This window comes from Tachyglossus aculeatus, chromosome 2, assembly GCF_015852505.1.
Source record: "Tachyglossus aculeatus isolate mTacAcu1 chromosome 2, mTacAcu1.pri, whole genome shotgun sequence".
Classification (NCBI taxonomy): domain Eukaryota; kingdom Metazoa; phylum Chordata; class Mammalia; order Monotremata; family Tachyglossidae; genus Tachyglossus; species Tachyglossus aculeatus.
The window spans coordinates 39767629-39789848 of NC_052067.1; the positions used below are offsets into that span (position 1 = coordinate 39767629).

Here is a 22220-nt window from a genome sequence, read left to right on the forward strand (position 1 = left end):
CATGTAAAGCACTGTACCAAGCAATTAGGAGAGTTCAATCATCATCATCATCAATCGTATTTATTGAGTGCTTACTGTGTGCAGAGCACTGTACTAAGCGCTTGGGAAGTACAAGTTGGCAACATATAGAGACAGTCCCTACCCAACAGTGGGCTCACAGTCTAAAAGATATAACAATTTATTATTATTATGGTATTTTTTTTAAATGCTTACTATGTGCCAAGCACTGTACTAAGTGCTGGGGGAGATACAAACAAATCGGGTTGGACACAGCCTTTGTTGCACGTGGGGCTCACAGTCTCAATCCCCATTTGACAGATGAGGGAACTGAAGATCAGAGAAGTGAAGTGATTTGCCTAAGGTCACAGAGTAGACAAGTGGGGGAGGTGGGATTAGAACCCATGACCTTCTGACTCGCAGGCCCGTGCTCTAACCCCTTACTCCATGTTTCTGAAATCCAGCAGATTTTAAAGGCCCCCCATACCCCGAATCCTTGAAGAGGCCAAATATGCTGTCTTGAGATTCCCAAGGCTCTCATCCTGGAGTTTGAGTATATTTATTCCAGTTCATCTTCTGAATTATCTGAATAATCTTGCCTATGCTAATTTCATAGGTCTGGAAATTTTACTGTTCACCACGAATCAAGGCAAAAACGCTTTCCAGAATAATCTCAACCATCAGGGACTCCCTTTAAATGGACTTGTGAGTTTGGGGTGCAGGACAAAACAATTACCGTTTTCTCCAAAATCTCTTTGACATATGACAGTATTACGAGCTGGTCACAGAGAGGTGCGAGCCCACTGATGTAGAATTCGGTATCGAACTGAGAAACTGCAAACAAGAAAAGATAGAAGGTTTATCATTTACTGGAACAAAATGCCCTTTGAAGCAACACAAGATCATCGGAACCACCAGACTGATCATACAGTGACAGAGCATTAGGCCTTGCGCATAAACCTAATGGAAGGGTGAAGTTGGTGACAATGCATCCTAGCAACAAGAGGATGAAATAATGGGGGACAGAAAGGTATCCAAGCTTGGATAACAGAAAATAAAAAAAAGAAAAAAATCCTTCAAAAAACTGTTGGCAACAGTTTAACAGAAAAGATTAAATGAAGAAGGAATGAAATGGAAACATTGTTTTCATTTGTTTTCCTCAATAAGGTTTTTTTCTGAGAAAAGACACTAACAGCAGTCAAAGATGACAGAGTTTGAAGAAGTTACAAGGCACTGTATTTTGTCAATGTCTTGAGCTTCATTCAGATTCATACGCAAAAACAAAAATTATGCAATGAGATATTTCTCTTTTCTCCTTTGGCTTCAGTCTTAAAATACTAAATAAATCTCTATTCCTGCAACAGCAGGGGCTTTGAGAATTCTGCGTGGCCCATCGTGGACACATTGCAAACGCCAGTAGTACATGCAATACTGGTAGGTAGTCAATCAATTGTATTTACTGAGCACTTACTGTGTGCAGATCACTGTACTAAGCCCTTCAGAGAGTACAATATAACAGACACATTTCTTGCCCACACTGAGCTTACAATCTAGAGGTGGTAAAACAGTCTTTTGAAAAAAAGAATACTGCCATTCAGAATTCAGTTTCTATTAATTCCACATGAGCTCTCTCTGCTTCTCACCCTCTAACCTTCTTGCTTGACTCTCATTATTATTATTGCATTCTTTAAGCACTCACAATGTGTCAAAAACTGTTCTACGCTCAGAGCAGATCCAGCTTAATCAGGTTGGACACAATCTCTGTCCCACATAGGGCTCACAGTCTAAGTAAGAGGGAGAACAGGGACTGAGTCCATCACTTCGAAGGGGATCTCATCCACTCCCATGGCTTTAATTACCACCTTTAGCAGATGACACCAGATTTTACCTCCCTGGCTCTTAAAAGCAGGCACTTAGTAAATACTATGGTTTGAATGATCATCATGGTTGCTTATCTGATTTATTACGATTCAAATACAATTTCTGATTTTCACCCTCCAGATCCTGAATTGGCCTGCTTCAGCAATCGCAGCAAATATTTCACTCTAGTCACACCCTTAGAAGAATTACTGAAGTTCCCAAATGGCAGCAGTGGCTGGGGATCCCCAGAATGGAAATTTAGGAAGGGCATTCTTGACTTCAGGCCTTTTATGTTCCAACACAATAATTTTCCCATCAAACAAGAAAAACTGGAAACTACGATCTGGAAAGTCCCTTTACTGATGAAGCCTGAGATTGCAAAGAAGTACAGTTTCAGACATTTCTCCTGTCCCCTAGCTTCAAGCTAGTGTTTCACAAAGTACAAAGGGGTATTCTAGAATCTGGTAATGACTAATGCAAGAGAGTCTTGTTACAATTTCCTTCCTTTTCCTGGCTCAAAACCATTAGCACTGTCTTTTTCCAGACTGTAAATTCATTATGGGCAGGAAATGTGTCTGCTAATTCTGTTGTACAGAACTCTCCCAAACACCTAGTACACTGCTCTGCATATAGTAACGCTCAACAAATACCACTGATTGATTCACTCATTCATTTGTTCCTAGCCCAGGACAAATCTCCCATTATTTCCTTAATCCCTTCCAGCCATTTCTGTTGGGATGTCTCCTCTCTTTGGACAATTTCCAATCTAACTCTTCCGCAACCCTAATCCAAATCTGAACTCCTCCCCTATCATCAAAAGCACAAAAACATCCCAGTGAGGTGTAGTTTGCATATTGGCCAGGTCTTGTCAAGTTGTTTAACACATCTCTGTTTCTAAAGTCCTCTAGATTGTAAACTCCTCATGGGTAGGGAATATATCTGCCAACTCTGCATACAGTAAGCATGTTGATACACAATGGGAGAAGCAGCACGGGCTGGAGATTAAAGCATGGGCCCAGGAGTCAGAAGGACCTGGGTTCTAATCCTGACCCTGCTGCCTGTCTGCTGTGTGACCTTGGGCGAGTCACTTCACTTTTCTGTGCTTCAATTCCCTCATCTGTAAAATTGGGATTAAGGCTGTGAGCCCCATGTGAGACATTCATTCACTGAACACTTACTGAGTACAAAACTCTGTACTAAGCACTTGGGTGAGTATAGTATAACAATAACCAGATACAGTCCCTGCCCACAAGGAGTTTACAGTCTACAGGTGCAGTCTTAGATCATCATCTTGTCTTGTCAAGGTTTTGGCTTTAGTCTAAAAGGTTTGGATCTTAATTGCCCTGGACTTTGTTCATTCGCTCGTGCATTCATTTGTATTTATTGAGCGCACTGTGCAGAGCACTGTACTATGCGCTTGCGAGAGTACAATACAACAATCAAGACGTATTCCCTCCCCACAATGAGCTTACAGTGTGTGTGGAAGAGACAGAAATTAATATAAATAAATAAATTACAGATATGGACATAAGTGCTGTGGGGCTGGGAGGGGGGAAGAGCAAAGGGAGCATGTCGGGATAATGCAGAAAGGAGTGGGAGATGAGTGAGAAGGCCTCTTGGAGGAGATCGTCATCACCATCAATCGTATTTACTGAGCACTGACTGTGTGCAGAGCACTGTACTAAGCGCTTGGGAAGTACAAGTTGGAAACATATAGGAGAAGTGTCTTCAACAACGCTTTGAAGGGGGAGAGCAATTGTCTGTCGGATTTGAAGATGGAGGGAGTTTCTGGTCAAAGGCAGGACATGGGCTAGCGGTTCGCAGTGACATAGACGACATCGAGGCACAGAGAAAAGGTTAGCACTAGAGGAGGGAAGTGTGCGGGCTCGGTTGTAGGAGAGAAATCAGGTGAGGTGTGGGGGCAAGGTGGTCAAGGGCTTAGTACAGTGCTCTGCACACAGTAAGCACTCAATAAATATGATTTAATGGAGTGCTTTAAAGCCAATGAGGAGGAGTTTTTGTTTGATGCGGAGGTGGAGAAGCCAAGAAGCTAGAATGCTTTTATTAAGTGCTTGCTATGTGCCAAGCACTGAGATTCATTCATTCAATCATATTTATTGAGCGCTTACTGTGTGCAGAGCACTGTACTAAGCACTTGGGAAGTACAAGTTGGCAACATATAGAGATGTTCCCTACCCAACAACGGGCTCACAGTCTAGAAGGAGGAGACAGGCAACAAAACAAAACATGTGGTCAGGTGTCAAGTCATCAGAATAAATAGAAGTAAAGCTAGATGCACATCACTGACAAAATAAATAGAATAGTAAATACGTACAAGTAAAACAGAGTAATAAATCTGTACAAACATATATAGAGGTGCTGTGGGGAGGGGAAGGAGGTAGGGCGGGGGGGATGGGGTCCAGTTAATCAGTTTGGACATAGTCCCTGTCCCACATGGAGCTCACAGGCTAAGTAGGAGGGAGGAGGAGATAACCCCTGTTTCACTGATGAGGTAACTGAGGCAGAGAGAAGTTAACGACTTGCTCAAGGTCACACAGCAGACATGGGGCGGAGTCGGGGTTACAGTCAAAGTCTTCCAACTCCTAAGCCTATGGTCTTCACACTAGGCCATGCTGATTCTCCCCCTGCTTCTGCTAAGAGCTCACAAATGCCAAATTGCAGAGATGAGAGGTTGGTGTTTCCTTAGGAGACTTCACTCTTCCACTGGTCTGAAAAGTAGGAATATATTTCTATCCCTCAAAGATCAAGGCCCCTCTCCCTTAGAAGTCCTACAAGAACCCTGGAAGCCGAAAGGTGGCAAAGAGAAGCAGTGTGGCCTAATGGATAGAGCATGGGGCTGTGAGTCGGGAGATCTGGCGTGGCTTAGTGGCAAGAGCCCGGTCGCGGGTTCTACTCCCGGCTCCGCCACTTAATCAGCTGTGTGACTTTGGGCAAGTCACTTAACTTCTCTGTGCCTCAGTTACCTCTTCTGTAAAGTGGGGATTAAGTCTGTGAGCCCCACGTGAGACAACCTGATTACCTTGTATCTACCCCAGCACTTAGAACAGTGCCTGGAACATAGTAAGCACTTAACAAATACCATCTTTATTATCATTATTACTAAACCCACCTCTGTGAGTCGCCTGTTGTGTGACCTACGGCAAGTCACTTGGCCTAGTTGATAAAGTCTGGGTTCTAATTTCCCTGTTGCGTGACCTTAGGCAAGTCACCTCACTTCTCTGTGCCTCTGATACCTCATCTGGAAAATGGGGATTAAGACTGTGAGCCCCGTGTGAGAAACAGGCGGTATCCACCCTGATTAGATTGTATCTACCTCAGCACGTAGTACAACGCCTGACATAGTAAGCGCTTCACACATACCATGAATGAAAGACCACTTGGGGAGTAAGCCCCCTGTCTCTACAGCTCCGCAGTGTTGAGGATCTCCTCAGGAACTCTGGTCTCCAGAATATTCCCATCTCTAGTTTGGAGAGATGGATGGACTGCTCTCTGGAACAAGGGGTTTAGGAGAATTTGCGGTATCCAAACTCCACTCTTTCTCCCCTTCTGGTCCCAGGTTAGCAGCTGGGTCCAAAGGGCGATGGGAAAAGTAACAGGTTCTTGTTTGTGGGTCTCTGCAGTGACCTCAGACTGGCACCGGACCTGAATAAGCAGTTGGAATCAACGCTGGCTGTTCATAATTTAATTGTCTATCCATTTACGTTATACTCGTGTGCCTGGGGTTAATAACACAGGCTATGGCTTTAATAACCCTAATAAAGAACCATGGATGTAAACCATGTGTGGGGGATATAGGCATATTTATACTTTAAATTGTACAGGAAGCAGAAGAAATACTCAGGCAACCCAAAGTGAAACCTGAAGAAAACAGAGCAGAAAACTACATGCTTATTTCCAGGGTTTCTCTTAAATGATAGCAAAAGTTACCGTGGCCTCCACTGTGACAGAGCAAATGAGGCAATCTGCTTCACTCCAGAACAACCTTAGTGCCCTTATCTGGGATCCTGGAGTCAAGCCAACTTTCAACAGTTACAAGAAATAGAACTGTGAGCCATCAACATAAATGTAGAGATATCAGCCTTCTTTTTTAATGGTATTTGTTAAGCCTTTAATAGGTGTCAAGCACTGTTCTAAGTGCTGGGGTAAACATAAGTTAACCCACACATGATCCCTTCCCCTCATGAATTCTTAGCTTTTAGGCCCTGCCGGTAAGACCGAAATTGAAAAAAGGTTGGGGATTTGAAGATTTTTGCAGGTGGCAAACCGAAGTAAGGTCATCTTAACCTCCTGGATCCCTGCTTGGGTAATGCTTCTTTTCTCTTGTGATTTAGAGAGACCATCTGAAGTTTATTACTTTCTGAAGATCGGTATGACTTTCCATGTAATTTTCCTGATAATTAATTTTTATTCTATTATTTCTTAGGAGACTGAAACTTGCATTCGAAATTGGAAGTGAAGTGTGGGTTATTAATTTCTGCCATGGAAGCCACTGGCATGAGGCATATATTATGCTCCAGCCCCGCGGCGGGTGGCCCGAACAAAGTATAAAAAGGTTGATGTGGATTAACAGAGAAGCAGTGTGGCTTAGTGGTTAGACCACATGTCTGGGAGTCAGGAGAATCTGGAGTCTAATCCCATCTCTGCCTCTTGTCTGCTGTGTGACCTTGGGCAAGTTTTGTTTTGTTGTCTTGTCTCCCCGTTCAAGACTGTGAGCCCGTTCTTGGGTAGGGATTGCCTCTATCTGTTGCCGAATTGTACTTTCCAAGCACTTAGTACAGTGCTCTGCGTACAGTAAGCGCTCAATAAATACAACCAAATGAATGAACTTCTCTGTGCCTCAGTTTCCTCACCTGCACAATGGGGATTAAGACTGTGAGCTCTGCACGTAGTAATCACTCAAACACCATGGATGATGAAGATGATACTAGAGGAACGCAAGACGTTGGACGGATGCGTACTAGAAGAATAAAAGGCACTGGATTCCCACTCAAGGAAAACATTGCAACGGCAAAAATATGATTAGTGGAGCCATACCGATTTCAACGTAGCGACTAGGCAAGTCTCTCATTTCACTGGCATGTCGTTCCTTCACCGAACAGATCTGGAAAACAAATTCACAGGTGATTTTCACCCTTATTTCTCTCTTGAAATCCTCCTATTTTACACTGGGAAGCATTGAAGTGTTAAAGTTAAACATGCCTTTCCGACACTGAACAGATCTAGATAAAGTCACAGTTGATTTTAACCCTTACTTTTCCCCTCTAGAAAGCCTTCTACATTGCCCTGGAAAGCATTAAACTGCTGAAGTTAAATATTAAACTGCTAAACACTAATGGGAGTGAACATTGATTGGTTTAACATGTACGCAACTCATAAGGTAAGTGGCCCTGTTAGACAAGGGTGGAAATCAAGATGCATAGCCCACTAACAAAATGCATTATTTAAATTCCCCAGGGTCTCTTTTAACAAAATTATGAAAACTTCCCCAGCATAAATTAGAAATCACAGGAGTTCATAATTAATGACTTCATCTTAGATATGTATATATGTACTTGTACATATCTTTTCTATTTATTTTATTTTGTTAGTATGTTTGGTTTCGTTCTCTGTCTCCCCCTTCTAGACTGTGAGCCCGCTGTTGGGTAGGGACTGTCTCTATGTGTTGCCGACTTGTACTTCCCAAGCGCTTAGTACAGTGCTCTGCACACAGTAAGCACTCAATAAATATGATTGATTGATTGACTGATCTTAGGGAAGGTACTACAGTTAATGGAATTTCACAATGCTCCAGGTCAACTCCTCTAACTCTGCAGAAGTCCTGGAATAGGTTTTCAATTGAAGACAGCAACAGAATTTCTTTTTTTAATGGTTTTTAAATGGTCACTATGTGCCAGACACTGTACTAAGCACTGGGGCTGGTGCGAGCTAATTGGGGGTTCAAAATCAGTCAATAATCGACAGTGTTTGTTAAGTACCCGCTGTTTGCAGAGCTCTGTAAAGTATTTCAGGACTGTGTAGGCCTGATCCCCACCCTCAAAGAGCTGTGGGCAGAGCGCTGTACTTAGTGTTCACGATATAACAGAGTTGATAGATCCGTTCCTTGTCTACAACCACCTTACAGTCTAGAGGGGAAGGGAGAGAGCTTTTGGATACCTTGAAGCCAGTGAAAAGAAGTTTCTGCTTGACACAGAGAGGAACAGGCAATTTGGGGAGGTTTTTTCAGGGGTGGGGAGACGGATTCAGAATAACGTTTTAGGAAAATGAGCCAGGTAGCAGAGTGGAGTATGGGCAGGAGAGGGGAGACACTAGAGGCTGGGAGCTCAGTGAGAAGGCTGATCGCTGTATGTTGGGCATAACAGCGTGGTTCAGTGGAAAGAACCCAGGCTTTGGAGTCAGAGGTCATGGGTTCAAATCCCAGCTCCGCCAAGAGTCAGCTGTGTGACTTTGGGCAAGTCACTTAACTTCTCTTTCCCTCATCTGTAAAATGGGGATGAAGACTGTGAGCTCCCCCCTGGGACAACCTGATCACCCTGTAACCTTAGAACAGTGCTTGGCACATAGAAAGCGCTTAATAAATGCCATTTAAAAAAAATAACAAGTGTGTGGACCAGTGAGGGGGTTGTCTGGACGGGGAGAGACAGGGTGGAATCTGGAAATATGGAGAAAAAAATCATCATCATCATCATCAATCATATGCACTGTACTAAGTGCTTGGGAAGTACAAGTTGGCAACATATAGAGACAGTCCCTACCCAACAGTGGGCTCACAGTCTAAAAGGGGGAGACAGAGAACAAAACCAAACATACTAACAAAATAAAATAAATAGAATAGAATAGATAGAAAATCAACAGCATTGGTGGCAGACTGAATATGGGGTTGAAAGAGAGGAAGGAGTCAGAACAAGGCCATGGTTATGGACTTGGGACATGGGGAGGATGGTGGTATTGCCCGCATTGATGGGAAATTTAGGTGAAGGAAAGGATTTTTGAGGGAAGAGGAGCTCAGTTTTGGATTTTGATGAATTTGAGGTGCTGGCAGGATACCCATGTACAGATAAGCCCTGGAGGCAGGAGGAAATGTGAGATTGCAGAGAAGGAGAAAGGTCAGGGCTACAGAGGTAGATTTCTAGCTTGTGGACATTTATGTATTACGTATTCAATCATTCCCATGTACTACATGTAAGAGTCAGGGTAGATGTCAAGGGGGAAAACCATTAAACTGATCTTCTAAACCTTACGCTGCCATTTTCAAAAAGAGAATCATGGGTTGGATCGGCCACTGGTCTGACCCAGAAATGCTACTGTTTACGTTACTACGTATCTTCTGAGTGACGTTTTCCTCAATATGAACATTACTTATTTTATTAGACAAAAATACATTCTATGCTCCAGCATATCACAGAATCATAGAATCAAAAGGCTGAGTTCACCAGTTCAGATCTTTTTTATTTTTATGGTATTTGTTAACCGTGATGTGCCAGGCACTGTACTAAGTGCTGGGGTAGATACAAGCTTAGACAGAGTTCACGTTCCACAGGGGGCTCACAGTCTTAATTTCCATTTTATGAATGAAGTAACTGAGGTACAGGGAAGTTAACTGACTTTGGGAAAGGTCACACAGCAGACACGTGCTGGAGCCAGAACTGGAACCCAGATCCTTCCGATTCCTAGGTCCATGCTCTATCCACTAGACCACATTGCTTATCTGTCCTAAACGACGCTATATTTAAATCCAAGGGTATAACTTTACAGATCTAGTTTTCTGAAACCTTAAAGTAAGACACAGGTCACAGGTCTGGTGGAAAGAACACGGGTCTAGGATTTATTCTAGCACTTAAAGACTAAATAGACATTTTTCCATTCTCTTTTCTTTCTATCTGTAATGCACTTTGCTTCTGTCTGGACAACTATAATAATAATAATTGTGGAGGGATCATGTCTTCTAACTCTAGTCTACATTACCTAGTGCTCTGCTTTGCACACAGTAGATAGTCAATATATATGATCAATTAATTGATTCATTGGGTTCTAATTCCAGCTGTATAACGGGTCTGGTGGATGATGTCAAGAAAGAAAAATCACTTAATCTGTGCCTCAGTTTTCACGTCTATAAAAAGGGGGAAATATATCTGTCTCTCCCCACCTCCCATGGATGCCCTGAGGACAAAAATGAGGTAACTAATTTGACAGTGCTCCAGAAAAGTCGAAGCACAATATATACTCAGGGTGTTGGGAATTAAATCTTGGAGTATTTAGGGGACACCCCCCCACCCTCTCTCTCTCTCTCTCTCTCTCTCTCTCTCTCACACACACACACACACACACACACACACACACACACACACAACTGCAGAGAGAGACAGTCCCACAGAACTGAGAACTGGGATACTTTGAGGGTCATTCCCTAAGGCAAATACTGATGGAGTAATAATAATAATAATAATGATGGCATTTATTAACCGCTTACTATGTGCAAAGCACTGTTCAAAGCGCTGGAGTTGAAAATAACTCCTCACCCAATATTAAATATAGTGTGCTGGAAAAAAATGAATTATTCATTCATTCATTCAATCGTATTTACTACAGTATTACTGTATTGTAGTAATTGTATTAATGGTAATAATTGATTATAATAATAATTGCACTGTATTATTGTATGACTATTGTAATTCTTGCTTTTTTTTCCAGGTAAAGATGGGTCTAAAACCTGCCATGTAAAATACGGAATTTTGAAATGCTTCCGGGAGCTTTCAAAAGCGTCGGCTGTAGGCAGTTTCATACATCCCTTTCCCTTTGAATCATTCATTCATTCATTCATTTGTATTTATTGAGCGCTTACTGTGTGCAGAGCACTGTACTAAGTGCTTGGGAAGTACAAGTTGGCAACATATAGAGACGGTCCCTACTCAACAGCGGGCTCACAGTCTAGAAGACATTATCAGTAAGCGGATCTCCTACTTTGGTGAACAGAAGAAAGAGATCCCCCAGAGTGAGGAAAGAGAGGACAAAAAAAATCTTCAGTCATTAAATGTGGACTGTGTGGTCAGGGTCCAGCTAATGGCATCTGGGTGCGAAGCAGTGTGGCTCAGTGGAAAGAGTCCGGGCTTTGGAGTCAGAGGTCATGGGTTCAAATCCCGGCTCTGCCAATTGTCAGCTGTGTGACTTGTAAAGTCACTTAACTTCTCTATGCCTCAGTTACCTCACCTGTAAAATGGGGATTAAGACTGTGGGCCCCACATGGGACAACCTGATCACCTTGTAACCTCCCCAGCGCTTAGAACAGTGCTTTGCACAAAGTAAACGCTTAATAAATGCCATTATTATTATTATTATTATTATTGGGATTGTCTCCTGGGTCTCCCCAAACCCTCTCCACCTGCCTCCGGTTCCTTCCCAGCCCCAACCATTACCTTCACGGAAGTTCCCCAGCCAATAATCAGCGTCACGTTATCCTTCCAGCAGAGGCTGCAGGGATACATATCAGGTCGAAGGCTTAGGTCATCTCGGGGAACATTGGTGATTCTTTGCTTTGAGATGATGTCAAGGATCTTCACACCCTGGAAAACGAAATGGCATTAAATGGCCTTCGTCTGAAGAGAGGAAGAAAAAGAAAATGGATGAACCTTCCGAAACACTGAAAGTGTTTCTTGGAGACCCGCAGAGACACAAAAAGCGGAGGGATGCTTTCAGATTCCTGGGTGTGACCGTGTGTAGGCATGCTCAGCTTCTGCTGACACATTTATAATAATAATAATAATGGCATTAATTAAGCGTTTACTATGTGCCAAGCACTGTTCTAAGCGCTGGGGAGGTTACAAGGTGATCAGGTTGCCCCACAGGGGGCTCGCATTAATCCCCGTTTTACAGATGAGGAAACTGAGGCCCAGAGAAGTGAAGTGACTTGCCCAAAGTCACACAGATGACAATTGGCGGAGCCGGGATTTGAACCCACGACCTCTGACTCCAAAGCCCGGGCTCTTTCCGCTGAGCCACGCTGCTTATCTTGAGAAGCTGTGTGGCCCAGTGAGGAGCAGCGTTACTTAGTGGATAGAGTATGAGCCTGGGATTCAGAAGGACCTGGGTTCTAATCCCAGCTCTGCCACTTGTCTGCTCTGTGATCTTGGGCAAGTCACTTCACTTCTCTGGGCCTCAGTTCTCTCACCTGTAAAATGGGGATTAATGATAATAATAGCAATAATAATAATAGTATTTAAGTGCTTACTATGTTTGAGGCACTGCACTAAGCACTAGGATAGACACAGTCCCTGTCCCACATAGGGTTTACAGTCTTAATCCCCAGATGAGGAAACTGAGGCCCAGGGAAGTGAAGTGACTTGTGCAAGGTCACACAGTAGACAAGTGGGAGAGCTGGGATTAAGAATGTAAGCCCAATGTGGGGCATGGACTGTGTCCAACCCGATTTGCTTGTATCTACCCCAGCACTTAAGATACCTGGCACCCAGTAAGAGTAACAAATACAACAATTATTATTTAGATGACACACAACCCAATCCTTCTATTCAACAGATGTAGCAATTTTTTTGGTATGGGTAAGGCACAGGACCAGAGGGGTCCTAACCCCACCAATAACCCATGAGAAAAGGGGTTTGCAGCAACACTAATTCTAATCCGGCGAGGTCCCTAGCCAGGTAAGTTATTTCCTCCCTCTCTTCTTAGCAAAAATCAGACTGGCATGCTAAGGGTTCGAATCCCAACTCCACCACATAATACTACTACTAATAATAAAAACAATAATTGGCATTTGTTAAGCGCTTACTATGTGCAAAGCACTGTTCTAAGCACTGGGGAGGATACAGGGTGACCAGGTTGTACCACGTGGGGCTCAAAGTCTTAATCCCCATTTTACAGATGAGGTCACTGAGGCCCAGAGAAGTTAAGTGACTTGCCCAAGACCACACAGCAGACATGTGGTGGAGTCGGGATTCGAACCCATGACCTCTGACTCCAAAGCCCGTGCTCTTTCCACTGAGCCACGCTGCTTCTCTAAGATACAGATACACCACATGTCTGCTGTGTGACCTTGGGCAAGTCACTTGACTTCTCTGGGCCTCAGTTGCCTCACCTGTGGAATGGGGATTAGGACTGTGAGCCCCACATGGGACAACTTGATCACCTTGTATCCCCCTCGGCGCTTAGAACAGTGCTCTCCACATAGTAAGCGCTTAAAAAATGCCATTATTATTATTATTATTAACACTTTAAAAAAAACAGGTTCTTCTGCCACAGAGCCAAATTCAGAGAAAATTACAGGTGACATTTCACAGCTCCCCAAAGAACGCAGTCAGGCTGACTAGCCAGTGACCAACCAGCGGGCCACAGAGTGGCTTCATTAAAACTCTGGGAATGAAGTCAGGCTCTGAGAAGAAACCTCAGCTTCAGCAAATTTCCACCGCCCAAAATCCGAACAAATTTGAGCTAGCAAACCGGGCCTTTCAAACGATCAAAGGACTAGCTTAGGAAATAAATCTAAATTCTGTAGCTTTTTGACCGAGTTCACATTAAATGACTGTGTAAACAATATAAGGATTTATTAACCTAAGCCAATGTTTTGAAGTGCAGCCAACTTTCCCCTTAAAGACGCGCTGCAACTAAACCACCCCTCAATTTGACTTGGGAATGTAGGCAGGGACTGTTTTCGGGGCTATCTAGGGAAGCAGAGTGGCCTAGGAACGAGCACAGAACGAGAACGAACGAGAGGCCCTGGATTCTGATCTCGGCTCCATCACTTGCCTGCTGTGTGACATTGGGGACGTCACTTAACTTCTCTGTGCCTCAGTTACCTCATCTGTAAAAAGAGGATTAAATCCTCCTCCCTCCAACGTAAATTGTGAGCTCCAGGAGGGACAGGGACTATGTCCAACCTGATTATCTTGTACCTTTCCTGATCTACCCCAGTGCTTAGTATGTACCTGACAAACTGTAAGGGCTTAACAAGCCCTATTAAAAAAAAAGCAGGCCTGTAATCATTAACTGGGTTTCACACTCTCCCAGCTAATCGCTGTGCCTCAGTTTCCTTTTCTGCAAAATGGAATAACCACCCTAATGAGTCAGGGGAATATAAGGAATTACTTCAAGGCAGTAACCAATATAAATGCCCACCATAAACATGCCCATATCCATATATCTATAAGCATATAGAGATGTGTGGATACACACACACACAAACACAGCCAGCCAGCCGGCGCTTAGAACAGTGCTTTGCACATAGTAAGCGCTTAATAAATGCCATCATTATCATTATTACAAACACACACACACCCTTCTAAGACTCCCAGAAGAGGGAAAAAGTGGCAGTTGCCTTACGTTGGCTGCTGATCTTTATAATTGAAACTTTAAAGCTTACAAAACACTTCTCTTGAAGAGTTGAGGATAAAAGGAAAAGTATTCATGTCTTTGACAGCTTGCGCTTTTCAATTCTGTCATCCAATGTCAATCAGATATACGTCTGCCTGGGTCTCTCTCTCCCCTCCACCTCCCATAACTTTGCTGGTATTGTTGCATCTTTCTGTGCTACAGTGCACTGAAATAAGCTAGCAGTATCTCCCCCCATCACCTGCAAAGGTATCTCATAGAGTGCAACTTTGCGCTCCCTAACAGGGGCAGACACTCACCATGTTGTTGGCCCAAGCAATTAAATTTCCTTGCCATTTCACACTCCGTATGTTTCCTTCTCCCTCATGCAGAACGAATGACTTCCACCTTTTCATCCAGTTCTGTTCAAAGAGCAACAGCTGGGAAGAGAAAGCACAGAGACGGAGCTTTGTGAGGCTGGGCCAGAATCAGCTATCCCTGAGCCGGCCTCCATGGGCTGTGACATTTAACCCAAATAAAGGAGCGAGACAAGGGGAAATGTTCTCCCTCTTTAATTAAGAGCTGGCTTGAATATGTGGAGAACCTTTGTGGGGAATATACTGAAACGTGAAATCGAGATTTTGGAGAGATCATCAGCATGGAGCCGGAATTAAGAGCTGGCTTGAATATATGGAGAAACTTCGTGGGGAATATACTGCAACAGGAAATCGAGATTTTGGAGAGATCATCAGCATGGAGAGGTTCCTATGCAGTATTATATTGTGCATGGAAAAGGCAATCCCAATTTATAAAAAAAAAAAAAGGTATCAGAGAAACCACCCCACCCCACGACCCCGCAGAAAAACCATTCCACATGTCCATATTGTGAATAAGAGTGACCCAAATAATCTTCACTGGCCCTCAATTTGCAAATAAAGTCCTCAAATAACTGATTTTATTCCATTTTACTGGATGATGCTAAAACATGAATGAAGCCACAAGATGGTGCCAAAGTACAGACATTCGCAGAGAACATTTATGCAACGTTATCAAAAGAACAATTTTTAGCACTCCAAGTTAACGTCTGCTTTGCGTGGTGGCTAATCGATTTTACAATTTAAGTAAATCAAAAATATCACTTTTGGTTTGAAAATGAGATCTCGGCCACACAAATTGCCTTGCAGGGGAAAGCCATTACGAAGACAATTTCTCCAATTTAAATAATCAGATTTGAAATAAAACGATTTTAATTTCATCAGTGACCAAAGACAGAATGATGATTTCTAAATAACCAAAGAACTACACAGAGAGACAGAAGCCCCACAGAACTGAAAACAGGCAAGCTTTGTATGCCTTTCTGAATGCAAACACAAATGAAATGATAGTGCTGGACAGCGTCATGATGTGCTAGAAAAATAAAAGAATCAATACTCTGGGGCTTGCATTAACTTTTTCGGGTAAAGACAATTATAAGATAAGCCATGCAAAATCTGGAATTTTCTTGTTACGATGCACTGAAATTTCCCTCTGTTTTCAAATAGAGAAGCAGCATGGCCTTGTAGATAGAGCCCATGCTTGGGAGTCAGAGGGACCTGTGTTCTAATCCTGGCTCTGCCACTTGTCTGCTGTGTGACCTTGGGCAAGTCACTTCACTGGGCCTCAGTTCCCTCATTTGTAAAAAGGGGATTAAGATCGTGTGCCCCTTTTGGGACAGGGACTGTGTCCAACCCAATTTGCTTGTATCCACTCCAGCACTTAATACTACTGCTGCTACTACTACTAATAATATTATTTGTTAAGTGCTTACTATGTTCCAGGCACTATACTAAGCGCTGGGGCACATACAATATTGGACACAGGCCATACCCTATTTTATTTTGTTAATATGTTTTGTTTTGTTGTCTGTCTTCCCCTTCTAGATTGTGAGCCCGCTGTTGGGTAGGGACTGTCTCTATATGTTGTCAACTTGTACTTCCCAAGCGCTTAGTACAGTGCTCTGCACACAGTAAGCGCTCAATAGATATGATTGAATGAATGAATGAATACCCCACATGGGGCTCACAGTCTCAATCTTCACTTTTCAGATGAGGAAACTGAGGCACAGAAGTTAAGTGACTTGCCCAAGAACACACAGCAAACATGTAGTTAGGCCAGGATTAGAACCCAGGTCCTCTGGCTCCCAGGACTGTACTCTTTCCACTAGGCCATGCTGCTTCTCAATTAGCTCAGTGCCTAGCACATAGTAAGTGCTTAACAAATACAATAATGATGATGATGATGATAATAACAATAATAATAATGACTGTGTTTTAGTCTGTGAGCCCACTGTTGAGTAGGGACTGTCTCTATATGTTGCCAACTTGTACTTCCCAAGCGCTTAGTACAGTGCTCTGCACACAGTAAGCGCTCAATAAATATGATTGATTGATTGAATAATAATAATGATGATAAAACACAACAGCTATATATGATTGCACCTCTCCCCACCACTCGTCAGCAGACCACACACTTGGGAGAACGGAGCGAAGAATTTTATAGGTAGCCTTACTCCAACCTGGGTTTCGAACAGCCACGGTAATAACGTTGGTCTTTGTTAAGCGCTTACTATGTGCCAAGCACTGTTCTAAGCGCTGGGGGGGGGGATACAAGGTAATCAAGGTTGTCCCACGGGGGGCTCACAGTCTTAATCCCCATTTTACAGATGAGGAAACTGAGGCCCAGAGAAGTGAGGTGACTTGCCCAGAGTCACATTGCTGACAAGTGGCGGAGTCGGGATTAGAACCCATGATCTCTGACTCCCAAGCCCGGGCTCTTTCCACTGAGCCACGCTGCTTCTCACAGCGTCATCATCATCATCATCATCAATCGTATTTATTGAGTGCTTCCTATGTGCAGAGCACTGTACTAAGCGCTTGGGAAGTACAAATTGGCAAGATATAGAGACAGTCCCTACCCAACAGTGGGCTCACAGTCTAAAAGGGGGAGACAGAGAACAAAACCAAACATACTAACAAAATAAAATAAATGGGGTCACCATCTAAGTGATAGAGGGCAACACAGCCGTTCCACTGTCAGCCTTTTAGTCTTCAATGAATCAGGGGGTGGGGCGGGCATGATAATGCCACAGTCCACTGGGCAAACTTGCTGTTTGCCTTTTCCACCTGACCTATGGAATTTGACCCTTCAATCAATCAATCAATCGTATTTATTGAGCGCTTACCGTGTGCAGAGCACTGCTTCAATCTCCCCTGTCCCTTCTTTCAATGCCCCCAAAAGCGTACGTTGAACCTGCAGACACGATGGCCGCAGAATCCAAAAGGACCCGTCTTACTCCCAAGGATTTCATTCATGGTATTAAGCGCTAACTGTGCGTCGGACACTGTATTCAGCGCTGGGGTGAGATCCAAGCTTATCAGGTTGCACACAGTCCCTGCCCCACTTGGGGCTCACAGTCTGAATCCCCATTTTACAGATGGGGGACCTGAGACCCGGAGAAGTTTGGTGACTTGCCCGAGGTCACACAGCAGACTAGTGGTGGAGCAGTGGTTAGAATGCAGCTCTTTCCTCCTTTAAATAGCCCGAGGGCCCAGGGAATTCATTCATTTGAATTTACTGAGCGTTTACTGTGTGCAGAGCACTGTACTAAGAGCTTGGGAAGTACAAGTCAGCAACATATAGAGACGGTCCCTACCCAACAACGGGCTCACAGTCTAGAAGGGGGAGACAGACAACAAAACAAAACATGTAGACAGGTGTCAAAATCATCAGAATAAACAGAATTACAGCTAATTCTTACAGCTACCTTGAGGTTGGGAGCTATATAAATTCTCTCTTTATTCCATTCATTCAACTAGTCATTGTCCCCTTTCCTTCTGTCACTCAAATGGGTCCTTGGGAGAATTGCTTTTACTCTGGCTATTTTTAATTGCTTTTTGGAGAGAAATGTGGCTAGCCTAGTTCTTTTTCATCAAGCTGCTCTACAACTAATCTAGATTCAAGCTTCTTGTGCGCGTGACGTGTCTGCCAACTCTGTTACATTGCGCTCTTCCAAGCGCTCTCCCACGTGCTCAATAAATACCCATTGATCAACTGACGGTATTTATTGAGCGCTATGTGCAGAGCAATGTATTAAGCACTTGATTGATTCAGGACAGTCCCCAGGATGGTCTCAGCTACAAGGAACAGTGCTCTGCACATAGTAAACCCTCAATAAATATCACAGAGAAGCAGCGTGGCTAAGTGGAAAGAGCACGGGCTTTGGAGTCAGAGGTCGTGAGTTCAAATCCGAGCTCCGCCACTTCTCATCTGTGTGACTCTGGGCAAGCCACTTAACTTCTCTGTGCCTCAGTTACCTCATCTGTAAAATGGGGATTAAGACTGTGAGCCCCCCATGGGACAACCTGATCACCCTGTAACCTCCCCAGCGCTTAGAACAGTGCTTTGCACATAGTAAATGCTTAATAAATGCCATTATTATTATTATCATTCTAATAAGTCTTAAAACATGGGCAGCCCAACGTGAACCAGCTGTCAAATGCAAATGGTGGGATACATTCATTCACTCAATCGTATTTATTGAGTGCTTACTGCGTGCAGAGCACTGTACTAAGTGCTTGGGAAGTACAAATTGGCAACATATAGAGATGGTCCCTACCCAACAATGGGCTCATAGTCAAGAAGCGGGAGACAGACAACAAAACAAAATATGATGTCCAACAAAAGGAAACCAGTGTGGTCTAGGGGATAGATCCCGGGTTTGGGAGTAGGAAGGACCTGGGTTCTAATCCTAACTCTGCCACTTCATCATCATCATCAATCGTATTTATTGAGCGCTTATTGTGTGCAGAGCACTGTACTAAGCGCTTGGGAAGTACAAGTTGGCAACATATAGAGACAGTCCCTACCCAACAGTGGGCTCACAGTCTAAAAGGGGGAGACAGAGAACAAAACCAAACATACTAACAAAATAAAATAAATAGAATAGATATGTACAAGTAAAATAAATAAATAAATGGAGTAATAAATATGTACAAACATAAACATATATACAGATATACAGATGCTGTGGGGAAGGGAAGGAGGTAAGATGGGGGGATGGAGAGGGGGACGAGGGGGAGAGGAAGGAAGGGGCTCAGTCTGGGAAGGCCTCCTGGAGGAGGTGAGCTCTCAGTAAGGCCACTTATCTGCTGTGCGACCTTGGGCAAGTCGCTTCGCTGCTCTGGGCCTCAGTTACCTCATCTGTAAATTAGGATTGCCTGTGAGCCCCCGGTGGGACATGGACTGAACCCAAACTGACTAGCTTGTATCTACCCCACCACTTAGTACAGTGCCTGGCAAATAGCAGCTGGTTAATACATACCATAAAAAGAAAAAAAAAAGAAGAGAAACCTAGCTGAGTGCTCCTTTGCCTGTCTCAGAGTAGCTCTGGGGAAAGGGGCATCATCTACAAGCTGGCCTGGTGGGATCCTTCGTTGTTTGTTTTTCTGAGGATGAACTGCCTAAAGGCAGAGAGTGAACTGGCTGACCTGGAGTCCTTCCAGACTTATGGATGCCTCCACTCTCTGGCAACTACTGTAAATCATTTCTACCACCTTCCATCCTTTTCCCTCCCTGTTCTCAAACCAGGGTGATCATCCTCGCTCCAGCTCCCCCCCCTCCTCCTCGTGACAGGTATCTTGATATAACGGAGGGGAGAGGAAAGAGAGAAGCTTCTACCGACAGTCATCTCAAAAAAAAATGATGCTTTTCAAAAAAAGCCCCAAATTCTTTGATCCCTGCTCCACTCCCAGCCCCACAGCACTTATATACTTATCTATAATTTATTTACTTAGATTAATGTCTGTCTCCCCTTCTAGGTTGCAAACTTGTTGTGGGCAGGGACTGTGTCTGTTTATTGTTATATTGTACTCTCCCAAGGGCTAAGTACAGTGCTCTGCAAACAGTAAGCCCTCAATAAATAAGACTGACTGACTTAAGCAATTGTTAGTATGTTTATAGTCGAATCTCTAACACCGGGCGAAAATAAAATGAGGTGCCACCCAACAGAGGGGAATTGAAACACTTCCATAAAATAGAAATCTAGAACTGCACTCAACGTTAAGAAAGGTAAAGTTAAAGAGAAGGAGCTTTTGACAAATACTAGCTGAAGTCTTGGGATTTCAGGAGCATGTAACGTCTCAGCCTTCCTTCCTTACTGTTTGTCTCTTCTTGTTTGGCTTTTTCCAAACTGGTTTTCACTTCTCCTCCTCCAAGCCGTCTCTCCTGTCTGACTTAATATCTCTGCACCCCCTTTTCTTCCTTGGAGGGGTCCTTCTGTTTTCCCTCTAACCAACTGATTCTGAGCTCTCAGGACCACTTATTCCTCAGGTACTCTGCTTTCCTTGGCAACTTTGCTGGCTTTCTCCGTCACTCTTAAGGCCGCTTCTGTCAGCTCTGCTTGCCTCTGTCTGGGCTCTGGCTTCAGAACACAAAGGGCCAGTTAAAGGTTCCTATCTGGCCCAGCCAGCACTGCCGTGGTTGAGAAGATGGGGCTAGAGGAGACATATTGTTTCTTGAGAAGCAGCATGGCCTAGTAGATTAGAGCACAGGCCTGGGAGTCAAATGGCCCTGGGTTCTCAGCCCGGCTCCGCCACATGTTGGACATCTCCATCTGGATGTCTGCCCGCCACCTAAAACTCAACATGTCCAAGACTGAACTCCTTGTCTTCCCTCCCAAACCCTGCCCTCTCCCTGACTTTCCCATCACTGTTCACGGCACTACTATCCTTCCCATCTCACAAGCCCGCAACCTTGGTGTCATCCTCGACTCAGCTCTCTCGTTCACCCCTCATATCCAAGCCATCACCAAAACCTGCCGGTCTCAGCTCCGCAACATTGTCAAGATCCGCCCTTTCCTCTCCATCCAAACCGCTACCCTACTCGTTCAAGCTCTCTTCCTATCCCATCTGGACTACTGCATCAGCCTCCTCTCTGATCTCCCATCCTCGTGTCTCTCCCCACTTCAATCCATCCTTCACGCCGCGGCCCAGATTGTCTTTGTCCAGAAACGCTCTGGGCATGTTACTCCCCTCCTCAAAAATCTCCAGTGGCTACCAATAAATCTGCGCATCAGGCAGAAACTCCTCACCCTGGGCTTCAAGGCTGTCCATCACCTCGCCCCCTTCTACCTCACCTCCCTTCTCTCCTTCTCCAGCCCAGCCCGCACCCCTCCGCTCCTCTGCCGCTAATCTCCTCACCGTGCCTCGTTCTCGCCTGTCCCGCTGTCGACCCCCGGCCCACGTCATCCCCCGGGCCTGGAATGCCCTCCCTCCGCCCATCCGCCAAGCTAGCTCTCTTCCTCCCTTCAAGGCCCTACTGAGAGCTCACCTCCTCCAGGAGGCCTTCCCAGGCTGAGCCCCCTCCTTCCTGTCCCCCTCGTTCCCCTCTCCATCCCCACCATCTTACCTCCTTCCCTTCCCCACAGCACCTGTATATATGTATATATGTTTGTACATATTTATTACTCCATTTATTTATTTTACTTGTACGTATCTATTCTATTTATTTTATTTTGTTAATATGTTTGGTTTTGTTCTCTGTCTCCCCCTTCTAGACTGTGAGCCCACTGTTGGGTAGGGACTGTCTCTATATATTGCCAACTTGTACTTGCGAAGCACTTAGTACAGTGCTCTGCACACAGTAAGCACTCAATAAATACGATTGATTGATTGGCTGTGTGACCTTGGGCAAGTCACTTCACTTTGCCTTGGTTACCTCACCTGGAAAATGGGGATTAATACTGTGAGCCTCATGTGGGACAGGGACTGTTTCCAACCTGATAAGCTTGTATCTACCCAGAGCTTAGTACAGTGCCTGGCACATACTAACAATAATAACAATAACAATGATATTTGTTAAGCACTTACTATGTGTTTAATAGGCATCTGTAACAAATACCATACCAAAAAAGTCCAACCCACTCCCCCGCCAAAAAAAAAACCACAACAACAAAATAACCCCAAAGGGTTGGGTGCCAAATCATCCAATTCAGT

At 44.2% G+C, this 22220-nt stretch overlaps 1 protein-coding gene across 1 annotated transcript in view; it reads right to left on the reverse strand.

Moving 5' to 3' along the window:
* Positions 1 to 22220, reverse strand: part of VPS41 (VPS41 subunit of HOPS complex) — a 125352-nt gene that overhangs the window by 57002 nt on the left and 46130 nt on the right. The window contains exons 6-9 of the mRNA XM_038766864.1: positions 14511 to 14630; positions 11289 to 11435; positions 6913 to 6979; positions 734 to 831 (exon numbers count right to left, since the gene is read on the reverse strand). Of these exons, the coding sequence (XP_038622792.1) occupies positions 734 to 831; positions 6913 to 6979; positions 11289 to 11435; positions 14511 to 14630 (432 nt within the window). The remainder of the gene's footprint in view (positions 1 to 733; positions 832 to 6912; positions 6980 to 11288; positions 11436 to 14510; positions 14631 to 22220) is intronic.